Source organism: Panthera onca, chromosome C2 (genome assembly GCF_046562875.1).
Source record: "Panthera onca isolate mPanOnc1 chromosome C2, mPanOnc1 haplotype 2, whole genome shotgun sequence".
Taxonomy (NCBI): domain Eukaryota; kingdom Metazoa; phylum Chordata; class Mammalia; order Carnivora; family Felidae; genus Panthera; species Panthera onca.
In genome coordinates, this window is record NC_138347.1 from 103,870,379 (window position 1) to 103,892,839 (window position 22,461).

General features: G+C 34.2%; 1 protein-coding gene across 2 annotated transcripts in view; it reads right to left on the reverse strand.

Moving 5' to 3' along the window:
- Nucleotides 1–4,111: 4,111 nt before the first annotated feature.
- The window catches only part of NMD3 (NMD3 ribosome export adaptor), a 32,288-nt gene continuing 13,938 nt past the window's right edge, over nt 4,112–22,461 (reverse strand). For both annotated transcript variants that reach the window (XM_060639128.3, XM_078432191.2), the window contains exons 8-16: nt 16,649–16,727; nt 15,618–15,714; nt 13,711–13,828; nt 12,591–12,736; nt 9,751–9,863; nt 8,625–8,697; nt 7,309–7,415; nt 5,938–6,008; nt 4,112–5,498 (exon numbers count right to left, since the gene is read on the reverse strand). In XM_060639128.3, coding sequence (XP_060495111.2) covers nt 5,365–5,498; nt 5,938–6,008; nt 7,309–7,415; nt 8,625–8,697; nt 9,751–9,863; nt 12,591–12,736; nt 13,711–13,828; nt 15,618–15,714; nt 16,649–16,727 — 938 coding nt within the window. In that variant the 3' untranslated portion in view covers nt 4,112–5,364. The remainder of the gene's footprint in view (nt 5,499–5,937; nt 6,009–7,308; nt 7,416–8,624; nt 8,698–9,750; nt 9,864–12,590; nt 12,737–13,710; nt 13,829–15,617; nt 15,715–16,648; nt 16,728–22,461) is intronic.

Below are 22,461 nucleotides of genomic sequence, written 5' to 3' on the forward strand. Positions count from 1 at the left end.
TAAGGAAAACATGACAGCTAAATGTAACATGAGGAGGAAGTGTCTGGGTGGTTGAGTCAGTTAAGCGTCCAACTCTTGATTTAGGCTCAGGTCACAATCTCACACTTTTGTGAGTCCCATATTCGGCTCCACGCTGAGCATGTGGCCTACTTGGGATTCTCTCTCCCTTTCTGCCCCTTTCTGACTCGTGCACATATGCACATGCATGTGTGTGCATGTGTGTGTGTATCTGTATCCACCCATTTCTCTCTCCCTTTCTAAGAAAGAAAAGAAAGAAAGAAACAAACAAACAAACAAACATACATACATTAACATGGTATCCTGGATGGGATCTTGGAAAAGAAAATGTACACTGAATAAGAACTAAAGATACCTAAACTACAACCTTTAGTTAATAATAATGTTAATAGTACCGGCTCATTAAATAATAAAAGAAGCTGGGTGTGGCACGGGAACTCTGCACTATCTTCTCAATTTTTCTGAAGATCTACAACTACAAAACATAAAATCTATTAAAAAAAAAAATGTTAACAGTGATGATCTCCCTATAAGGGAAATGTTGGAAATTTATGCTTTTGTTTTTCTAATTCTCTGTACCACACACATTTTCTAAGATAAGCTCTATGCTGCTCTAAAAAGTGTATACATACAAGATTTGTGTTTTTTCCAACTTGTTTAAGTACAAAACACTAGAACTGTGATTATAAATTTTAAAAGCAGACACTATTTATTAAATAGTTACAATTTGCTACGAATTGTATACGAAGAATTTTAACAATTATCTGTGTAATGAGCAGTATTACTCCTTTTTAAAATGTGAAGAAATATGGGGTGCCAGAGTGGCTCAGTTGGGTAAGTGTCTGACTCCTGATTTCAGCTCAGAGTGATCTGTACTGCACAGTGCTTGGACTCTCTCACTCCCTCTCTCTCTTCCCCTTCCCTGCTCACTCACACTCTCTCAAAACAAACTTAAAAAATAAAATGTGAAGAAACAGAACATCAGAAAGTTTAACTCATATAGTTAATAGGTGGCAGGTAAACAGGCTCCAAAACATCCTTTTATTTCTATATAATATAGATTCCCCAGAATTTCCTGTGCAGTACTTCATCAACTAATGCTAGTATATATACTACCTGAAAGCACTTCACAACAATGCTATGAAGTGAATTATAAAAAGCCATATTTATGTGAAACTGTGTCATAAGAAAAATGTGTGACAGGCACCACTGCAGTACTAACTCCACCAAAACCAGAAAACAAAATCTCCATCAGATAACACAACAAGCTTCATTACTATGTAAAAAACACAGTGGCTACCAAACCTACACCAAATAACTTTTGAGTACTACAGAGTTCTTGTTTTACCAGAAATTATCATGAATCATACCTTTTTCCTAGGTAATAAAGCAGTTCTTTCAAAATGTGTCGAGTCAAAGAACTAAAATTGAATATTTTCCTCACACTACTTTGAAATTCAAAGAGATACTGAGGCTGACTTCTTGCTTTCATCAAGGCTTACCACCCCACTGCTCAAACTATTTCAACATGTGACAGAATTGATAAGCAGAATGAATAGCCTACATCTGTGCTTTTTATGATGCCATTTCATGATTCCTTAATTCACAGGGTGATTCAACTGAAGCTGAAGAATTTTAAGTAAATTGGTTTATTTTTAGGTAAACTGGTCTGTATCATGAAAATAACCCAAGAGCAGACTGCATGTGGGGCCTGAACAAGGGAAACCCAAAACCTGCCCAAAGAGTTACGTTATAACATCAATATGCATGAACAAGATCAAATATATATGGACAAGAGCCTGTCAAAAGGACACAAAAGCCAGATTGATGGGGTACCCACTGGCCAAATCTGGGACAACGCGAGCATCAAAGTAAAAAATTCAACCAATAAAAAACCAAACCACCCAACTTCCAAAAACAGACAAAGGATCTGAATGGCCATTCTACCAATAAAGATATATGGGTAACAAGTACATGAGAAGATGCTTAACATAATTAGCCATCAGGGAGACAAAAATTAAAACCACAGAAAAACACCACCATCCACCTATCAGTCTGGCTTTAAAACAACCTGACACCACCAAGCGGTGGTGAGGATGCAGAATAACTGAAATGTTCATACACTGCAGGCGAGAAAGCAAAATGGCACAAACCACTTCAGAAAAAGTTTGGCAATTTTTTATAAAGTTAAATACATGTATACACTTATAATAGGATCCAACAATCCCATCCATACTTATTTACCTACGTAAAAGGAAAACCTATACAGAAATGTTCACAGCAGCTTTACTCCTAATCATCAAAACCTAGAAATTCAAATGTGCCTCAACAGGGGAATGGATAACTGGAACACCGTTATTACTCAAAATGAAAAGAAACAAACCTTGGGTGAATCTCAAGTGCACCATGCTGTGAAAACAGACTCAGAGACTACATACTGTATGATTTCATTTACGTATTTTGGAAAAAACAAACCATAAAGTCAGCGAACAGAACAGAAATTGCAGGGGTTGGGGGGATGGTTAAGGATGAGGGAAGGGCTTGAAAACAAAGGGGTAGCAAAGGGAATTTGCAGGGCGGGGGGAGGTTGGAGGAATGATAAAATTGTTCTGGAATTTGTGGTGGTAATTGTGTGAATCTACATGTATTAAAATTTATGGAACTGAAAATGACAAGACTGAATTTCATTGTCTTTAAGTTGAAAATAAATTTAAAAGGAAAAAAATCAAGAAAAATCATGATTAAAAAGGAATAAATCCTCTAACTCCTTAAAACAGAAAACCAACTAACCACCTAAGAATGCTTAGGGACATCTGGACTAATCAACAGCACAAGTCTCCAGATACAAATGCATTGAGAATTTGGTATTACTTCTGGGAACTTGGTATTACCTCTAGTCCTGCTAAAAGGGTTTACCCTAAATCTAATCATGAGAAACCATCAAACAAGCCCAAATTGGGGTCATTTTACAAAATAACTGGCTTGGACTCTTCAAAAATGCCAATTACATAAAACGTAAAAACTCAAGAACTGGTCCAGATGAAAGAAGTCTAAAAAGAGATATGAGAACCCAGTGCAATGCACAATCTTAGATTTATTTTTTCTATAAAAGACTTCATAGGTGGGACAACTGACAAAATTTCGATATGGCCCACTGATTAGATATCACTATTGTGTCAATGTTAATTTTATGATTTTGATCATTGCCCTATGGTTATGTAAGAAAATTTACTTAGAAAGAAAGCAAATGAGGTAAGCGTTGGCATTTGGCAAACCTGAGGAAAGGGTATCCAGGAATTCTTTGTACTATTCTTGTAACGGTCTGAAATTATATCAAAACTGAAAGTAAATTATTAAAAAAAGTAACATCCCTTGGACTAAAAATAACAGATCAAGTAATCTAAAGGATGGAATCAATATGAACAAATTTACTAAAATAGTCTAGAGAAAACACTGGCACTTACTCAGTATTGACTACAGAGGAGTGTCTAGTCCTGACACTCAAGCCTGGAGTTCTAGATTCTACTATGGCAAGGATTAGCTTGATGCTGTTAAATTATACAAGCAATTCTCCCTTAACTCTTTGCATGCTCATAAAAAGACTTCCACCTTTAAAACACCACCTTTAAGTGAAGATCTGGCTACAAAAGAAGATAATTCATCATACTGACTTAGAAATTACTCATATTTATAAACTGGGTTATAAATCAGCTTCTTGAAAATTTGATTAATGCCAGCCTTCCCAAATTGTATCAACTCTGGGACATGAACAAGAGTATTTGGGGACCCATAGCCTGGGAACCATACTCTTAAAATGGTAAGTTTATCAAGGCTGTGTAACTGTGAGGGCTCCTGGCTATCACCTTTTCTATTAGCTACATTCCTTCACCTCATCATAGCCTCCTTTCAACCAAGAAGTTTCATTACTCATAAAGACAACATAAAAGAGAATAATACTAAATAAGTTCAGCAGGAAACTGTATTTTTAGTGGAAAAATCATGAAAAGTACTCAAATAATTTCACCTGGGAAAACTGCATAAGATACTATCATTTAAATATGACACTAATACAATCACTTTAAGGACACACAAAAAAGAGGAAAATGTTTTTATTTCATGCTTTTTAAAGTCTTGACATACAAGAGGTAAACCAAACCACAAGTGAAAACTTTAAATATGCAGACAGAACAGGAGCCACTATAAAAACTTCAGGCCTTTATCCATAACTTCAGAACTGGGGAGTCTAATCTTAAAAAAAGGAAAATGCTCCATTCAGCACTCACTTAATTGCCTTATTTAGTGGTATACCTAGAGTTTATGAATTAGCTCTTGGTTCTGGCATACTTAGTAAGTCTGATATTGCTTACAGAAATAGGATCTTAATACTTCATTCTCAGAACACTTTAAAATTCAAGCCAATGTTTTTCTTTCAAAGAGTGGAAGGTATTTCTCATCCAAGTCTGATTCATGGTTTTATAAAGCATAAAGATCATCTTCATTATTTCATCATGTATATGCTGGATTCAAATATTCTTTTTGATGGTGATCTACTCAATGACAGAAACTTAATATGAAGAAAATTCCTTCCTTCTCAATTTGTAAACCAAAATTTTAAAAGCAAAAATGTTTGAAGTGATAGGAAGACATTTTTATGACATAAGCTACTGCTCTAAGCTGCTGGCCTGAGCAAAAACAACGAAAGTACACATTGTTAACTTTTAAGTAGTCTATGTTTGCTACAAATCCATACATATTTTAAACATATTTTCTTCTGCAATAAAAATCAAGATAATCCCAATTTAACAGCTTTTGAAGATGTTAACATTTTGAATAAAATAACTTCTCCCGAATGTCCAGGAATAAACTGAACCACAACTTACCTACCCCAATGACATAAAAATGATCAAAGTGCATAAAAAGTTCCTATTAAAAATGATTCTTCATATGCACTTTTACTAAAGCAATCAATGCAAAATGAATGTAAAGCTTGTTTTATGATTCAAGATTTAGGTAACCTCCAAATAATCACAACTTTTAAGATTTGAAATCCAGTGCTACAGTATGGAAAAGAGTAGGGTCTCCTAAAAAGGCAAACTTATAAAATTCCACATGCAAAATGGCCTCAATATCTGTAATAATTACATTCTCCATAATCTTTTATCTAAAACTTCAAAGCCATCAATCTCTTTCAGTGCTCTGAATGAGCAATCAAAATAGTCCCATTTATTCAAGTTTAAAACTAAATTTCTCCTCTCTCAATATGGAAGCACAAATGGAATAGACAATAAAAGTTATTTTGTCCAACATCCTGAGCCTACAGATATGGAAATCATCTACAACCCAATCTCATTGTGTCATCATCGATTCACCTTCTTCACCAGTAGCATCTTGGGAAATATGAAGGTCTTCAAGCATCTCAGCCAGACTAATTCGAGGTGCTCCTTCATCATCCGTGTCACTTTCCACAGGAATGGTTGAATCTAAAAAAATACAAGGAGGAGTTCAAATACAAATATGAAAATATACAAAATGCCTGCCTCTACCATCTTTCCTATCATTTAAACATATTATATTAGCAGTTCTTGTACCACATCTAGAGCAGGCATTTATATTCACTGAATGACTGAACTGCATAAATATATAAATAAATATCCACTAGTATAGAGATCAGAAACTTGAAGGGTCATGCTCGGATACAATGATATCAAATGTGATAGGGCAAACAACATTTTAATAAGTCCTACTGTTCTGCAAGTGTTTTTATTTTTTGCAAATGTTTAATTAGAGGACTTTTAAAACCACACAGTAAAAGTCATTTATGGAATGAAAGTTTAAGATACCAAAATACTTACACGGGGTTAACATATCTATACAAAAGCAAAAGATGCAACTTAAATCAAACACTCGTAAAACACTAACCTCTATAAATGTTTACATTTTTTCTAATTGCCTCATCTTCTTCAAGATCTTCAAGGAAATCTTGGTATTGCCTACAGAAGAATAAAGAAACATTTAAATATTTCATCTTTACCAAGACAGTATGGAGTTGTTTTCCTCATTTTCAGCACTGTAAGATAAATGTGTTCCATGTATGAAAATCTTTAAAAATAATAACTGAAGGTCAAATATGGATGTTAATTAAATAGTCTGACAAATTTAAAAAAATATTTTCTTTCAAAATTACATGATATATACACAATTGGGGTGACTGGGTGGCTCAGTCCACCTCTTGGACTTAGCATGCAACTCCTGATTTCAGCTCAGGTCATAATCTCACAGTTTGTGAGTTTGAACCCTGCATTAGGCTTGCACTGACAACACGGAGCCTGATCATGATTCTGTATCTCATTCTCTCTCTCCCCCTCCCCTGTTTGTACTCTCTTTCTAAAAATAAATAAACTTTAATGTCCCTCCCCTCAAGTCATATGGCTAAGTTAAAATACATGCACTTTTAAGTCTATAGATGAAATAACCATATATGTACTTATAATATCTAATTTAACATTATATATTTATAAATACTTACTTTAAACTACATGAGACTATATTTTGCTATCTACCACTCACATTTCATGACACAATTTTATTTAAACTCATTTTTTTAGACAGTGTCTTAACCATTATTAAAACCATTTTTCAATCATCCAATATAATTTTCTAGAACCCAACATCTTCATTTCTCCTTAAGTTGTTTGAAAAACAGCATATTTAGAAAAATCTGAGGGTTGATGGGGGGTGGGAGGGTGGGGAGGGTGGGAGATGGGTACTGAGGAGGGCACTCGTTGGGAGCACTGGGTGTTGTATGGAAACCAATTTGACAATAAATTTCATATTAAAAAGGAAGGAAGGAAGGAAGGAAGGAAGGAAGGAAAGAAAGAAAGAAAGAAAGAAAGAAAGAAAGAAAGAAAGAAAGAAAAGAAAGAAAGAAAGGCAACATATTTGATATTAAAGGGCTATTTTCTTTTCATCTGGAGTCGTAAGTACTCATTTGCTATTTGCGATATCCACAATGTAATTACTAATGTTAACTTTTCAAATGTGTTGTTTACAACAATGTTGCAATTCTCAGGTCAAAACCCAGGAAATAATAATCAAATCTGTTAAATATCATTATATCCTCCCTACATTGATTCGATATCCTCTTATGCTGATTCAATTAACACAATAAAAATACAAAATTAATACTGAATGGAATAATCATGTGATGACTATATAAAATATAAAAACTATAAAGATTTATTATAAGGATTTCCTTTGAGACAACATATAAGGTTTAAAGAAAAGTAGGACCTTTCATCATCTGTATCCATGTTTTCTCTATCTCTTGCAAGCTCTTTCAGTTTCCAGTTTCTACGACGCTGACGTTTGGTACGGTCATAGTTCTTCTTGATTAATACCTAAAAGAAATATTTGCAAAGTTACAAAAAAATGGGAACTAAATAACGGGGCCTCCAAATCCAATAAAGTTAAAAAGAGAAAGATTCTGAGAATGCCGAAAAGTCACCAAACTGATGAGTGGTTACATCTTAGGGAAAAAAAAATAGGGATCAAGAGGCAGGGTCAAGAGAACTTTTAACATTTTTCTTCATGTAGTCAGTATTTTATGAAAATGCAGTCAGCCATCATTTGTATGTGTTATAATTTACTAACGAAATTTTCCAGTGACTAAAAATTAAACTGCTTTTTTATACCCAAAACTTCAAATTTCTGATGTCTTAATCATCCTGAAATATTATCACAGGCAGGCATTTTTCCTTTTATTACTACTAATAAGCACTTATAGAAGTACATAGATCTTTCACAAATGTATGTCCTAGGGAAGTTTAAAAAATTGTGGAATAAGTGAAAATAATTTTACACAATGCAAAATCTTGTATGACTGTCTTAATCTCCTCTTACAACCTTGTTAGACTTTTATCTAAACTATGCTTCTATTTCCTAATTTACTAATCAATAAAAGCACAACTGGGTGGTGAGAAGGGGAGTCCTTCTTATATCCTGACTTTATTTTTACCCACAGCTAAAGAGATTAGTGTTTATTTTAAAAGATAAGTCAAGCAGGAGATAAAGTCTTTCCCATTTCATATTCACTCTTGTTCATGATTCTAATAAACTCATGTTAGTATTTAACAGTTTTTTTTTTCAGAAGTAACATTCTTTCTCTAAGACTGAACACTGTAAAGATTATTTTCAACTGCAATTATAGTTAAGCCTGAATAACCTGAATAATGGTTTAAATTCTAAACGCCTTAACTGAACAATATATGAAATAAGCTAAGCCTAAAAGAATGAACCTAAATTAAGTTCTAAAGGTCATCATTTTTAGCTGCAAATTTATTTTTGCTCTACTGATGGTACCAAGCCATTCTGACAGAGAATGAAAATTCGATTATAGGATTATAAGAGCAACAAAAAAACCTCAATAAATCTTGGATTTTCTCCTCAAAGACACATGATTAAACATGAAGGCTTTTGCCATTACACCTTAACTCCAATTTCAAAAGAAACCTCTAAATAGATTTTATTTTCATAAATGTGAACTCGTGCATCTTACCCATAAGAGTTATCAATCCTCTTTAACACAGGAAAGAAATCTAAAGCCTTACCACATCTGGGACTCTATCTGAGTTCATTTTGTTGACATGCTCATCATTTAAGTTACAGTTGGCCAAATCAAATCTGAAATAAAAACAATTAAACACTTAAGGACAGAAACATTTATGCTTTCCACATTACTTTTTATTTTATTTTAATTTTATGGAATTTAGAGTTCCTAAGATTAACATTTAATATGCTTTTCCACATTAAAAGTTTTGCAGTTTACTATACAGTGAACATGCCTTTATAGATACTGGTAAAGACAAAATGCACTGCTATCTGTGAGTTTCACGTATTACCCATCACTGTCCACCTTATCATATTGCAAAAGAATCAAAACAGACATAGATCAGTACAACATTAAGAATTCAGTTAGATGGTTCCATTTAGTTTACTAAAAAAAATGATTCTTTAAAAAGATGGCCAAAATGGGGCGCCTGGGTGGCTCAGTCGGTTAAGCATCCGACTTCGGCTCAGGTCACGATCTCACGGTCTGTGAGTTCGAGCCCCGCGTCGGGCTCTGGGCTGGTGGCTCGGAGCCTGGAGCCTGCTTCCGATTCTGTGTCTCCCTCTCTCTCTGCCCCTCCCCCATTCATGCTCTGTTTCTCTCTGTCCCAAAAATAAATAAACGTTAAAAAAAAAAAATTTTTTGAAAAAAAAAAAAAGATGGCCAAAATGGAATAACTATGAGCTTTTGTCCAATCCAGTTTAATTTAGCTACCAATAAGCAAACTGTAACGCTCCTAAACTCTTAAATTCTTTTTGGAATAAACAGCTTTAGTATTTTAGATGGCTTTGCTGGATCCCAAAGAAAATTTGCAATGTCAATCGCCAGTTTAAAATACTATAGTACTTATAGGAGTCCCAGGGTGGCTCAGCTAGTTAAGTATCCGACTCTGGACTTCAGCTTAGGTCATGATCTCAGGGTCTTGAGTTCGAGCCCCATATTGGGCTCTGTGCTGCACTGGGCATGGAACCTGCTTAAGATTCTCTCTCCCTCTCCATCTGCCCCTTCCCCACTCACGTGCGTATGCTCACACTCATAAAAGAGAGAAGGGGACGGGAGAGGAAGGGTGGGGGGGGAGGAGGAGAGGGGAGGGGAGGGAAAAGAAAATACTATAAAATAATACAAACCCCAATACCAGGTCTCCAGGATTTAGAAGATGTCCCAAATGAGTGCGACAGAAGTACTGTTTATCTGTATTCATTTCGGATGTTTTCTGTACCCAGACTTCCCCAAGCGTATGCTTGACAGGAAAGAAAATGCACTCTTCAATAATCCAGGCATAACTCAAAATGCATCTCACAAAAACTATATACAATGTTGATTTTGGTTTTCTAAATTTTCATTTTAAAGACAGCAACTGTTTTATTTTTCAGATCTCTGAAACATTGTCAAAATTAACAAATTACTGTATTGAATACAGAAAAACTCAAGGAATACATAAAATAAGTATGTTTATTAAGATTTTATTCAAGGCTTTATAAAACATTAAGAATGTCACCTAAATACAGATATCATATATAGAATTTTCAAAGCAAATGTTTTCACAGGGAGATAGGCAATACAAAGAGCAAAAAGAATAAGTGAAAAAGTACAAGAATCTTAACTCTAGAAAATATCCTAAGCAACCCCTTATTTTATACATAAGGTTCAAAAAACCAAGGTTCAGACAAAACATTCTAGCAATCCCAGTGGCGGCACAATCCCAGTAGCTGCTGCTGCTGCTACTACAGAACCCAAATCTTTATGAAATTAATTTTTTAGACGTCTACTATTTGAGCTATAACCCTTTTTTTCCTTAATACCTATTGCAGAAACAACATTCCAAGTTTGAAATTTTAAACTAGAAACAATTAAAGTCCCTTTCCAAGATAGGATTTTACAAACAATTATAATTGACATTTCAAATTTCTAGGCTGAATTAAGTATAGCATTTGCCAATACTTTTTACTAACAAAAAGAGACCTAAGTAAAATGGGATCAAGAGGGAAAAAACTAGGAGTAATAAACAGAGGAATTAAGGAATCTCAGAGAGGCAAAAAGAGACAGAGGGAGAAATGAAAAATGACCAGGTCCCAGATTTAGGAAAGAACTGAAAAAAAAAAAAAGTGAATCCCTAGTTTCTTCAAAACTAAACATTCATTACCAAATGATATGACAAAACATGCTCCTTGGTATTTACTTACCCAAAGGAGTTGAAAACTTGTCTACACAAAACTGAAAACACAAGGATGTTAATACAACTTTATTCATAATGGTCAAAACTTGGAAGCAGCCAAGATGTCCTTCACTAGGTGAATAGGCAAATAGGCGTGGTAAATCCACGCAATGAAATATTATTTGGTACTTAAAGATTATACGATTCTAACTATATACAATTATGGAAAAAGCAAAACTACAGAGACAATAAAAAGATCAGTGACTGAGATTAGGATAGAGGGGAAGGACGAACAGGCAGAGAGCACAGAGGATTTTTAGAGCAGTGAAAATCACTTTATGACACTATAGTGAGGGACACATGTCATCATCAAACATTTGTCTAAACCCATAAAATGTACAATATTAAGAGAGAAACATAATGTAAACTACCAACTTTGGTTATCATGTATCAATGTAGATTCATCAATTGTAACAAATGTACCACTCTCATGGGTGGATACTGATAATGGAGGAGGCAACAGCATGTATATGCCCTGCATGTATATACAGGGAGTATATGGGACATCTCTAACTCCTCATAATTTTGTGGTGAACCTAAAACTGCTCTAAAAAAGTACAAGACTTTCAAAAACATTTTTTTAAGAACTCAGGAGCTCCCACTGGCTAAATATGGGGCAGTCTGAATGGGAGGAAAGAAGCAAGACAGGCAGGCTAATAACAATGGGAAAAAAGTCGTAACATTATTATGAAGAGATCTGGCTATTAGTGAAACAGCCAAATGCTACTATGACTTGATACATCATAAAAGATGCACAGCAACACTTCTGAAATGTTCCGGCCAAAAATAACCTAAGTTTAAGAAAGCCTCTTAGATCCACTTTTCATTAAAAGAAATTAAAAAGAAAGCTAAATGACATCATGAGGAAACAATAAGAGATCCATAAGATAAATGCCCCAGTTGCCTTAGGGAGTTATAAAAAAAAAAGAAAAAGAAAGAATGGAAGGGGACTATTATTAAGTAAAAGATTTAAGAGGTATAATATTCACATTCAATATATGGTCCCCAACTAGGTACTACTTTGAATAAAACACAAGAGACATTTTGGGACAAACAAGGAAATTTGAATATAAACTATATATGAATGATAATACTTTGATTATGTAGAAAAATGTTCTGTTTTAGAGATGCATTCTGAAGTATTCAGTAGTGGTAACATATACTCAAATTTAAAATGTTTGAAACTTTTTATTTTTTTTTTTAATTTTTTTTTTTAATGTTTATTTATTTTTGACAGAGAGAGAGACAGAGCATGAGTGGGGGAGGGGCAGAAAGAGAGGGAGACAGAATCCGAAGCAGGATCCAGGCTCTGAGCTGTCAGCACAGAGCCCAACGCGGGGCTCAAACTCACGGACCGCGAGATCATGACCTGAGCCAAAGTCGGACGTTCAACCGACTGAGCCACCCAGGCACCCCGAAAAATGTTTAAAACTTTTTAGTCAGAAAAAGTTTGCTTGTCATTTGGTCCTCCTATATAACAGTAAAGCAAAGAAGTGCTTTTTCACAATAAACATTTTTTAAAATGTTCCCAACATTAAAGAGAAACATGAATTTACCAGAAAAATTAAGTCTAATAAATTTCACCACAATGACCACACACTAAAAACAAATATGGAATGCATTTGTAATCTAATGAGGTGTTAGCTTTATATGGAACCACATTTTGGAATTATACTAACTAAAAAAAATACAAGAGAGGGACCAAAATAATGAACTGGGGGTGGAAAAAAAGATGGGCAGGACGGAACTTACCTTTTTTGATATCATTCCAGCCCCGGCACTGCGTTTTAAATCTCGGACTATGCTGCATTCCATCACAATAAATTCCTCTAGCTGTTTGGGATGGCATAAACTATTGAAAGGGTTACTCCAGAAAGTGCTTCCATCAATATCTGCAACTAAGTATAAACACAGAACATCAAGGAACAACAGAAATGAAGTATTTCAAATGTGTTAATTAGGAAGAAGTTGATATATATGAACTGAGAAGCATGAGGTCAACAGAACCACAGTGGCAACTTTCTAGAATCATCATTTACTCCTATAAATCAGCCCCAAACTTTTCACAATACAAGAGAAATTTCAGGTGTCAGTTATATCTTAAGTAGTTACTATCATCAGAATCCCACAGAGGTAAGTGTCTTTAAAATAAGATCAGATCCATTCAGTTGTATAGTTGTTCCATGTGCTGGCATGTTAGAAATGTTATCAATCATCTTAGCTGCTTAATTTATGGTAAGTAAAGTCCTACCTGACAGATGTTCATCCCAATACTGCAAACATACCTTTGACTTATGAATCTAATTGACAAGGATAATAAAGGACTCTAAAAACTATAAACTCTATTTTTATAACAGAAAACTACATTACAGGAAATACATGAAAAAGATCAAGAAGTAGAAGATGCAAGCAAGTACTGAGACGCCTATCAATGTGAGATCTTTAAAAATTAGTTTTTATAAAAGGAATGTTAAAAATTATGTGTGATAATAAGAATTAGTTAAAATCCATATTTAAACTAAATGTTTTACTGCACTGCAAGAAGTCAAATATTCCAAACTTTGAAATATTTGCTAAACATGAAACTTGGCAATGAACCCAAATATTCACAAAAACTAAATGACATAAGTCAATTTCAGTAAAAATATATGAACTAGAACTAGTAAATTTTTTTAAACTTCACAGATTTCTTCAAATAAAAAACATAAGGGTTACTAATCAAAAGCAGTGTTTTGTAAGAACTAAATAGCAGTAAAACTCTTATCTAGTTTCTCGTAACAAATATTAATGAGAATGTTTGATAAAATTAATAACCTAAGTTATTACTGCTTGCTGGACAAAACTGTCAAGGCAAATATTTCCTAAAACTCACCTTGAAGGGTATTTGGATCTATGAGATGGATGGCGCTGGTTACTCGAATGCACACACAAATCTGGTTCATATTTCCCAGGCTTTGTGCCAGTCTTGGAGACAGACAAACAACATTATCCTAGGCATAAGAACTAATATTTAGAGTGAAGCAAATTCTAAATAACTGTCTTCAGTAAACACTCATCAATATAAGCCTGACCCAGGTGTATATGCCCAAACCAAAATGTGATTTTTAATTCTATTTATCAACAATGGGCCTAAAGAAAAGAATCAAATCTTAGAGAAACAAAAAATAAGCTCTTCCTTCTTAAGATGGGAACATCAATTGTAATAAACATGTTTTAAAAGTATTTTTCCAGATCTTATTCACCAAGCTATAAAGTTTATTTCAATTTTACTGAAGTGTGAATGCTTACTGCTCTATGGTAGTACAGTGTGAATTCTAAAGTATTATAAACATCAGAAGGAGAGTGATTTTCTAAATCTACTTGTGATTTCTTTCAATTTCCATAAAGAACAAATTTCAGAGGAGCTACATGTCTATCATGGCTATATGCACCAGTATGTAATCAAAGACTTAATGCATGAAAAGCACATATGTCCATGTGTACACTAGAAAACATTATCAGCAATGTAGTTACCTGTTTTTAAGCTACATTAAAATACAAAAGAGTTATGTTTTAAGCTATATCTATTCTTAATCATAGGCTCCTCCACTGAAGGAGCATTCTGTGCATCCCTAATAGAACCTAGTCCAGTACTTTGTTTTTTAACTTAGTAAGCCTCCAAATATTAATGAAAATACTCTTATGTTGTATAAAAATATTCATTATCTGGCCCTTTAGAGAAGTTTGTTAACCCTGTTTTGCGGGGTTTTTTGTTTTTTGGTTTTTTTTTAAGTAGGCTCCATTCCCAACAGCGGGGGGTTAAAATCATAACCCTGAGATCAAGAGTCACATGCTGTACCAACTGAGTCAGCCAGGCACCCCTGCTGACCCTGTTCTAGGCTATCATTTCATTCCCGTTACTACACACTACACCATAAATTAGTGAGAAAGTATCTTTATAAAAGCTTTAGAATCACTGACTTAGGCATAAATCCTGGCTTCTTCATTTTGTAGTCATGTAACTTTGGGCAAGTCATCTAATCTCCCGAGGCTTCAATTTTCTCACGTTCAAAATGATATGATTTAACCCAATTATAATGAGATGTGAAGAACTGAAATATACTCAAATATATTAACTTTATATGGGATGGTCACAATAAATTATGGCATTTATCATTAGTAGATATTGATATAAAAGTTCCTATATGGTATAGACCTTTAAACATATAATCTTTAATACACTGCCTTCTATTTAGTAGATCCTCAGTAATTATTTGTTGAATTTTAATTCATTTATATTTTTGAAGCAGGGTTCTACTTTAATGCAATTAAATGAAATGATGATCTACATTTATTCAGATGTTTTTAAATCACAAAAATGATTCTATGATCTCATTTTCACAATACTGTTTAATTTCATCAGGCCAAAATCCATTTTACACACATTTTACAAAGTGGCTCACTGATAATTATTTTAATGTCATTTCCTGTATTCAAACTTTCATAAAACTTTTCATGTGTCCAATAGGATCAAAAATTTTAAGGAATATGAACATTAAAAAACTGCAAACAGGCCTTTTAGTTAGTACACCAAAATGATACATATGCCAATTTATAATTTAAGCGTGATTATTTTAATATCTTTTTAACATGACTGCATATGTCAGAAAGGAATCCTTTAAGAGTTACTCTAAATTTTTAACCAATCCCAGAAAAAAATCAGGAGTTAATAATAATTACATATAAGCCAATTAATTATTTGTATTCTTTTATCGACATAAATTAAATGAGAAAAAGTACCTTGCAAATTGGAACAATTTCCACAGAAAAAGTGCTTTTGTAATTGTATGTGTTACTATGGATATCCTGAGAGATCAGTCTCTGTGAGGCTTTGTGTCTGTTAAGAAAAAAAGTTTATAATAATAAAAAGACAAAGGTCCCTACTTAGTCTAGAGAATATCAATTTTTATCAAAACAAACCATCACTGTCCAAGGTTTGAAATAGCTCCCTGATGCCTGTATTATGGCAAAGCCTAATTTCAACCACTTATACTTCAAAACCTTCACCAATCAAACTGCACTCTACCTCTTTTCAACTTTACCTACTCAAAACCTCTAAAACATGCCCTTGGCTCAGACCAATGTAGTCTATATATAGTATCCATTTAAAGCCACACTAATGTCCACCACAAGCCTTTGTTCACACTAATCTCATCTTTCACTACACTCTACCTTTCAAAATTTCCCATTTTAGGAGCTTCAGGCCTTCCTCTTCCATGAAGCTTCTCCCCAAAGCTCTCTACCCCCATCTTTCTTTTGTCTTATTTAAATACATTCAATCAAAGGTTTAGCACTATACTGCTTATCACAGGGTGAGGTCTAGCTCCCCAAAGAGATTCTTATGTACTCTTTGGCTCATAATTCCCTTAAAGTGGCTAACCCAAACAGATGCTTACTAATTATGTAAGTATGTAAGTATTCTTACTACAGATTTTTTTTACAATTTTTTAAGTTTATTTATTTATTTGAGGGGGGTGGGGGGAGAACAAGCTGGGGAGAGACAGACAGAGAGGGAGGGAGAGAGAATCCCAAGCAGGCTCTGCCTTGTCAGAGTGAAGCCCAACTTGGGGTTCAATCTCAAGAACCATGAGATCATGACCTGAGCCAAAATCAAGAGTCAGACACTTAACCGACTGAGCCACTCAGAAGCCCCTTCGACTACAGTTTTAAATATTTTAATGTAAGAGAAGCAGTCTAAGCCTGAAGAATGGATGTGACCTATGTCCATTACCAGCTCCTTAGACTTACTCACATTTAGGTTCAGAACATACCTACAGGGAACTGTACACTGAAGAAATTCTACCATCTTCTGAGCATGCTGTTTTGAGGAATAATAGAAATCCAGCCCATCTTTAAAAAGAAAAGAAAAGTCACATGAAAATCATTCTGCAAATAACATTTTCCTCTACTAACATGACTATATCACAAATTAAATGTGTAGTAAAAAACTAAATTATCAGAAAACATAAAGATTCACAATTTTAGGGGTGCCTGGGTGGCTCAGTCAGTTAAGCGTCCAACTGCTGATTTCAGCTCAGGTCATGATCTCATGGTTCCCAAGTTCAAGCCCCACATCTGGCTCTAAGCTAACAGAGTGGGGACTGCTTGGGATTCTCTCTCCCTGCCCCTCCCCCCATCTCTGTCAAAATAAATAAATAAACTTTAAAACAACAAACCAACAACAACAACAAAAAGATTCACAATTTTAATTTCAGACAAAGTAAAATTCAAGGTCAAAAGGGGAGAGAAAAACACTAAACAGAAGAATATTTTATATAATATACAATCTACTAAGAAGATAATAGGAATGCACCTAATAACATAGAAGTGAGATGCAGAAAAAAAACTATTAAAAAGAAAAAAAGAAATTAATAAATGTTAACACATGTGCAACATTGTGGGGGACTAGTATAAGACTATCAAAACCAAAATGACCAGACTAAAAATAAGAAGGATACATAGAACTTGAATAATTAACTATCAAAGTTGATTTAACTGAGATTATAGAACACAGTCCCAAGAATATATATTATTTTTTAAATTCACAGAACATTCATAAAACAATCATATACAAATATTTTTAAGACTTCAATAAATTCCAAACATTATTAATTAGGCAATATTATCTGATCACAATGAAGTAGCATTAAAAATCAGCAACAAAGGGATAATTAAAACTAGACCTACCTGCTATGAAATGTTTATAGAGATATTCTTCCAAACAACTCAGCTAATAGGAAACTGAAATAACTCAGAGTAGACAAAAACAATTTAAAAAAAATTTTTTTTAACGTTTATTTATTTTGAGACAGAGAGAGACAGAGCATGAACAGGGGAGGGGCAGAGAGAGAGGGAGACACAGAACCGGAAGCAGGCTCCAGGCTCTGAGCCATCAGCCCAGAGCCAAACGCGGGGCTTGAACTCACGGAACATGAGATCGTGACCTGAGCTGAAGTCGGACACTTAACCGACTGCGCCACCCAGGCGCCCCAACAAAAACAATTTTGAAGATGAACTAAGTTGTTGGGAACATATACTTCCCAATTTGAAAACTTGGTAATTTTAAGTAGTAGAGACAGCATGGTACTAGCATAGGATACATATACAGATCTATGGAACAAAATTGACAATCCAAAAATAAACTGTGACATTTATAATCAACAGATCTTTGACAGAGGATCCAAGCAATTCGCTGAGGAAAGGATGGCCTTTTCACTGGGAAAACAGGATATCCACATGGCAAAGAATGAAACTGGACCTTTGTTTTACACCATACACAGAAATTGACTCAAAATGGACTAAGGAATCAAATGTAAGACCTTGAATACAAAATTTCCAGAAGAAAAGAGAGAGGGAAAAGCTTCATGACACCAGTCTGGGCAATGATATCATGGATATGACATCAAAGGCACAGGTAACAAAAACAAACAACTGGCACTACATCAAAGTAAAAAGCTTCTGCACAGAAAAAAGAAACATCAACACAGTGAAAACACAACCTACAAAATGGGAGAAAATACCTGCAAATCATATATATCAGATAAGGAGTTAATCTCCCAGATATATTAGGAACTCCTATAACTCAAGAGCAAAAAAACTAATAACCTGGTTGAAAAGTTTGAATTTTTTAAATGGGCAGAGAAACTGTATAGACATTTCTCCAAGTCAGACATACAAAAATGGCAAACAAGTATACGAAAAATGCTCAAGGTCACAAATCATCAGGCAAATGTAAATCAAAACTACAATGAGCTATCACTTCGTACTCTTTAGGATGGCTATTATCAAAACAACAACAGGGGCGCATGGGTGGCTCAGTCGGTTAAGCAACTAACTTTGGCTCAGGTCATGATCTCACAGTTTGTGGGTTCAAGCCCCATGTCGGGCTCTGTGCTGGCAGCTCAGAGCCTGGCGCCTGCTTCAGATTCTGTGTCTCCCTCTCTCTGTTCCTCCCCTGCTCATTCTGTCTCTCAAAAATAAATAAACGTTTAAAAAAAAAATTAAAAAACAACAACAGAAAACAAGCATTGATGAGAATATGGAGAAAAGGAACTTTTGTATACTCCAGTGGAAATGCAAAATAGTACAGCCACTATGAAAAATAGCATGGAGGTTCTTCAAAAAATTAAAAATAGAACTACCATATGTTCCATTAATCTCTAAGTATTTATCTAAAAGAATTGAAATCAGAATCTCAAAGAGGTATCAGCACTCTCATGTTTATTGCAGCATTATTCACAGTAGACAAGATGATAGACATTTGGGTTGTTTCCACAACAGAGGAAAACATAATGTATATGTACATACAATGGAATACTATTCAGCCTTAAAAAGGCAGGAAGTTCTGCAATATGCAACAAGATGAGTGAACCCTGAGAACGTTATACTAAATCAAGTAAGTCAGTCACAGAAAGACAAATACTGCATGATTCCACCAATATGAAGTACCTACAATACTCAAATTCATGGAATCAAAGAGTAGAATGATGACTGCCAGGGACTGAGAGGAAAGGGAAATAGGGAGTTACTTACCAATTAATGGGCATAAAGTTTCAGTGAAGCAAGATGAATAGGCTCTAGAGATCTGCTATATAACACTGTACTTACAGTCAACAATACTATATTATACACTTAAAATTTGTTAAGAGGAACATCTCATGTTAAGTATTTATATATCACATTAAAAAAAAAAAGATAACATTAAGAAAATGAAAAAACAGCCTATGGGCTAGCAGAAAATATTTGCAAATCATATGTATGATGAGGAGCACCTGGGTGGCTCAGTCGGTTAAGCGTCTGACTTCAGCTCAAGTCATGATCTCACAGTTCCTGAGTTTGAGCCCCACATCAGACTCTGTGCTGACAGCTCAGAGCCTAGAGCCTGCTTCAGATTCTGGGTCTCCCTCTCTCTCTGCCTCTCCCCTGCTTGCACACTTGCTCACTCTCTCTCTCAAAAATAAACATTAAAAAAATATTAAAAAAAAAAAACAACAACTCCTAAAACTTAGCAAGACAAACAATCCAATTAAAAAATGGGCCAGGGGCACCTGGGTGGCTCAGTCAGTTAAGCGTCTGACTTCAGCTCAGGTCATGATCTCACAGCTCGTGAGTTCCAGCCCTGCGTCAGGCTCTATGCTGACAGCTCAGAGCCTGGAACCTGCTTTGGATTCTGTGTCTCCCTCTCTCTCTCTCTGCCCATCCTCTGCTGTGGTCTCTCTCTCTCTCTCAGAAATAAACATTAAAAAAAAAATTAAAAAATGGGCCAAAGATCTGAATAGTTATTTCAGATAAATTTCATCAAAATTTATTTTGATAGTTATTTCATCAAAAAAAGATACAGGAATGGTTAATAACCTTATGAAAAGATAATCAACATCATTAGTCATTAGGAAAATGTAAATTATAACCACAAAATGAGATACCACTTCATACTACCCTCTAGACTGGCCATAAACAAAAAGAGACCATAATATTGGTAAGGCAATGTAGAAACTAGAACCGTCAAACACTGCTGATAGCAACGTAAAATGGTACATGCACTTTGGAAACTCTTCCAGTTTCTTAAAAGCTAAACATAAAAAAAAAAAAAGATAAACATAAATTATAAATTTACCATATGACTCAGCAATTCTATACCTAGGTATATACTAAAGAGAAGAAAACAGCTGAAACTCTTGCTGAAAATAAAAGAAATATGCAATATATAGTGGAAAAAGGTAGCTATAGCTATAAACACCAGGTACATAGAATCAATATGTATTCAAGAAAACTTATTTTTATATTTATAGATTTTTATATTTATATATATGCATAAATATATATATTTATATTTATAAATATATTTATATTATATTAGAAAACAAACTTTCAATTAATTCAAGCAAAATAAAATTTTAAAAGGTAGAAAGAAAAAAATTTTGTAATATTTATGGTGATGAAAATTAACTAGACTTACTGTGGTGATCATTTAGCCATATATACAAACATCAAATCATTATGATGTACATCTGAAACTACTATGTTACATGTCAATTATATCTCAATTTAAAAAATTTTAAGTAGAAGAAATGAGTAATTAAAACAAAACTTTAAAAAGTGTATTCAAGAAAGGAGATATTTCAAATCAGTGGGAAAGGATAGATTAACCTAGGAAAAACTCTAACTGGTTAACATTAAAAATCCCCCCAAATAATTTACTTTTAAAAATATAACTGTGGGAGTATACAAAGCTTTCCTATGCCAGGCACAAAATTTATAAGCCAGAGCTCTATAACTAAAAAATAAAAAATTTAAATGATAAAAGGCATGTGACAATGCAAAAAAGTATCTGCTCTCTTAGGCTCACATTCAAATGCACACTAGCTCTCTCTAAACATACATACATAATATACACATACATACAATGGGATTAATATCCAGAATAAGACACAAAATTAATGAGGAAAAAAGACAATTCACATAAGAAGCGAAAGATAAACATAAATGGCTAACACATATATAAAAATATTAACCCTCATTAGTAATCAAGGAAATGCAAATTAAAACAAGATACCATTATTTTACCTACTAGAACAGCAAAAATTACAAAGACCAATTTGATAGTGTTGGCAAGTGCTGAGACTAAACTGGCACTATTCTGAAGACAATCTAGCAGTACATGTAAAAATTTAGTAATTGCATACTCCTGCCTAGTCATTTCTTTTTTTTAATTTTTTTTAAGGTTTTATTTATTTTTGAGAGAGAGGAGAGAGACAGAGTGCAGGCAGGGAAGGGGCAGAGGGAGAGGGAGACACAGGAACTGAAGCAGGCTCCAGACGCTGAGCTGTCAGCACAAAGCCCAACGGTGGGGCTCAAACCCATGTGATAGTGATCTGAGCTGAAGTTGGATGTTTAACTGACTGAGCCACCCAGGTACCCCCTATCATTTCAATTCTTGAACTCAATCTCACAGAAAACCCACCAAATATGCACAAACATTAGGATATTTAATACAGTGCCATTTGTAGCAGCAAAAAATGGAATATCTTGTGGACCAATAAGATATAACTAATTATACAAGGATTAACAAATATATATATACACACACACAGAGTGATTAAAAATAATGAAATAGAACCACGTTCAAAGACATAGCAAGGTTTCCAAATACATTAAGATGGCAGGTCACAGAATATTATAGAATGATCCCCCATAAGGGGAAACAAATGCTACCACAATTTACATACAGAACACATTATTATATGATCTTGTTTTAAGGGACTAACACTGGGGATAACAAAGGGATAAATGGAACATAGAGGTCTTTTATTCATAGATATTTTTATCTCTGAATTTTTAATATTATGATGATTTTAAAAACAAAGTTACAAATAAACCACATTCAAAAAATTTATTTAAATCAAATCAAGAACTAGTAGGGGGAAAAAAACAGATTAAATCCTCTGGATGAACAAAGGGCTGTTAAATTTGCAATATTTGGGTTTTGAAAATGAGTGCAAAAGTATGACCCAGAACTGGGGCGCCTGAGTGGCTTAGTCAGTTGGGTGTCTGACTTCGGCTAAGGTCATGTTCTCACAGTCCGTGG